General features: G+C 31.2%; 1 protein-coding gene across 1 annotated transcript; it reads right to left on the bottom strand.

Moving 5' to 3' along the window:
• Nucleotides 1-23: 23 nt before the first annotated feature.
• Nucleotides 24-2557, bottom strand: LOC116348418 (probable chitinase 2). Its single transcript, XM_031779411.1, has 5 exons — nucleotides 1641-2557; nucleotides 1393-1539; nucleotides 1192-1286; nucleotides 960-1111; nucleotides 24-853 (listed from the first exon to the last, which is right to left on the bottom strand). Exons 1-5 carry the CDS (start codon nucleotides 1711-1713, stop codon nucleotides 460-462), a joined length of 861 nt encoding a protein of 286 aa, XP_031635271.1. The 5' UTR covers nucleotides 1714-2557; the 3' UTR covers nucleotides 24-459.
• Between the last annotated feature and the right edge of the window lie 18 nt (nucleotides 2558-2575).

The following is a 2575-nucleotide window of genomic DNA, read 5'->3' as shown; positions in this document are numbered from 1 at the left end:
CTATTATAATAATATTTTCATTCATTGTAACTTATTGATAGATAATTTCGTGTAATTGATGTCATCAACTAACTTGTGTTCATTTTGAATCTTAATCGTCTGAGATATAGTCTTCAAAATAAAGTTCAATTGCACTACGAATGGTTTTCAGGAGCGGAAAAGTTGGATTGGTTGGCACTGGTAGTGTATAGTTTTTCTCTTTTCGACCTATCCCCTTCAAATATGCAGATTCTTTGAAATTGCATGTACCAGAATAGTCATCTGTATTTAGGTTGATTATAAAACCACCAAAATTAGTCTTAGTTCCAAAAGAACACATTATCAGAGTGGTTCTAATTTGTTCAATTAACCATTTTTTGCTTTCTAATATCAATGCACGTGTATTGTTTTGATTGATTGCCTCGAACCAATCTCTGTTATACCGAGGATAAGACATGTTCCATTCAGTTTGTCTTTCATTCAGTATTCCAAATGATTGTAATTTAGCATTGTACAACGATGTAACGGTATGCTAATATCAAAACCAAAAAATCTCTGTTCGAAAACGATCTTTTTCAAATTTACATCGTTCATTGGTATTGATAACGATTTTTTTCGCATCTGTTCAGTGTTCACTAATGTTAGGTGGTAAAAAATGTTGGACACATGTGATTGATAATTATTATACTGATGATCAAGCGAATCGTAATCATAAACAGAGATATGCATAAAATCAACTTTATCTGTCGCATTACGAAATGTATCTTTGTTGATATTGTCGATTTTTCCATCATACGATGTTGTGAGCAGCAGTTTATTTGGTTTAAAGATCTTCTTAAGTTGTCTCAAAAGACATACAAATTCAACTTGTTTTCTAAAAAAAGAAGTAAAAATTACAATAAAATATATTAAAAAAGTAGAATAGGCCGATTATAATGATCAATGAATAATAACACTAAGAACGCTACTAGCGTGCAAACCTTTCGCTCAAATTCTTCCGCCAAAGCAAATTCATACCATCAAAATGGTGATCGGAAACGAAACGAAAAGCATTTTGAACAAATTTGATGTGATCAATGGATGAATTTGTAGTTGACAATAAATAATGCGTTGGATCAACACCTAAAGTAATCTATAAACATTTTACGAAGAAAACGATCAATTTTACATTTGAAATATTCTATTTTGGAAAGCGGACTTAAAAATAGTTACCTTCAAGTCAGGATATCTTTTCCGTGAATTAGTAAATTGTTTGTAATCTTTCTGCATTTGTTTTAAATATGAAATTTTTGTCCATTCCCACGGCACTATTTGTGTAATATTTATAAATAAAAATTCAATAATTTTTAAATTTTTTGATTGAATATTAACATTTCAATCAAAATATACAAACATAAAATATTTTACACGTACGCTGTGCATTCTTGTAGGACTTATCGTTGCAAATTAAGTGTGTGCACAATTTTAAATCTGCCATTGTCAAGTTGAAATCACTATTGTCCTCATCAAGCGCAGACTCCGACGGAACATTACACACTATTACTAAACCGTTCGTTTGACCTAGGATTATGTTTTAGAAAAATATTATCATATATGATCTATTATATTCACGCCAATTCAATCCGAATTCAATAGAGGTTAAATGCATTTTTTCCATTTACCGGTCTTTTTAACTTGAGCCAAAACTAAAACTGGAGAAATGACGAAAAAGCCGATCAGAAGTAAGCGCAACATTTTGTAAAAAATCGTTAGCTGGAATATATTTGGAAATTTCAACAATTTTTAAACAATTTATTAAATAAAATCTCTTTCACTTGGAATCTAAGAACGAACTGCATCAAATAATCGAACATTACTATTAATTTGAGACGAGGCAAAGTTTTTGAGCGATTACAAAAAACGATAAGAAACTATTATTTACGAAATGCACTTGTGATAGCCGAAATCAGCCATCTGATATTATTGGAAGCAGTAAAATTATCTGTGATGTACAAAGTGCAGTTTGAGTAGACTAAAAATTTGATATCAGTAGAAAAATTGTTTTTTCTTCTTGCTTTTTCGGTTTGAATCCAGCAGTATGATCACCAGTAAAACATAATTTGATTGTGTGCATTTGAATTGGTTAGATTTTGTGTGTCTGTGTGTGTGCGTGTGAGAGAGAGAGAATGAGAGAGAGAAGTATGCCAATGTCTTTATTGTCTACACCATAGTGGAGGGGGTGAGAATTTTGATTTATTAATCAGCAGTCACGCAATGATTTTTCTTCCTACGTCTTTCCCCGTACCGATTTTCATAAATTTTTTGTCCCCCTTCACCTATGGTTGGACGAAATGTACACAAGTATACCAATAATGCGTAATTCGATTAAATTGAATTGTCGAAAGATGAAACAAAATAATCATAGAAAAAATCATCATCATTAAATATGTATGCGCATGGCAATTCATAATATCACAACCATCAAGAAGTAGAGACAACCATACAGATCATTCACAGTTGATAATCAACGAAACTCAAATTAATGATTGAACAAAAATATGAACCTTTGTGTGATGAATGAATACAAACATATACAATCGTACACTGTCACGTAAAA

This window comes from Contarinia nasturtii, unplaced genomic scaffold (assembly GCF_009176525.2).
Source record: "Contarinia nasturtii isolate CC-2019 unplaced genomic scaffold, AAFC_CNas_1.1 Cnas_scaffold_2415, whole genome shotgun sequence".
Classification (NCBI taxonomy): Eukaryota; Metazoa; Arthropoda; class Insecta; order Diptera; family Cecidomyiidae; genus Contarinia; species Contarinia nasturtii.
The sequence above is the reverse complement of the archived record's forward strand: the minus strand, read 5'-3'. Positions and strand labels throughout refer to the sequence as shown.

What these genes read in the sequence shown, in the direction of transcription:
- LOC116348418 (XM_031779411.1), bottom strand. Translation starts at nt 1,713, where the DNA reads ATGTTGCGCTTACTTCTGATCGGCTTTTTCGTCATTTCTCCAGTTTTA. An exon ending in GTCCTACAAGAATGCACAGC is followed by an intron (nt 1,287 to 1,392) that starts GTACGTGTAAAA and finishes TTACACAAATAG; the next exon opens with TGCCGTGGGAATGGACAAAA. An exon ending in CGGAAGAATTTGAGCGAAAG is followed by an intron (nt 854 to 959) that starts GTTTGCACGCTA and finishes TTCTTTTTTTAG; the next exon opens with AAAACAAGTTGAATTTGTAT.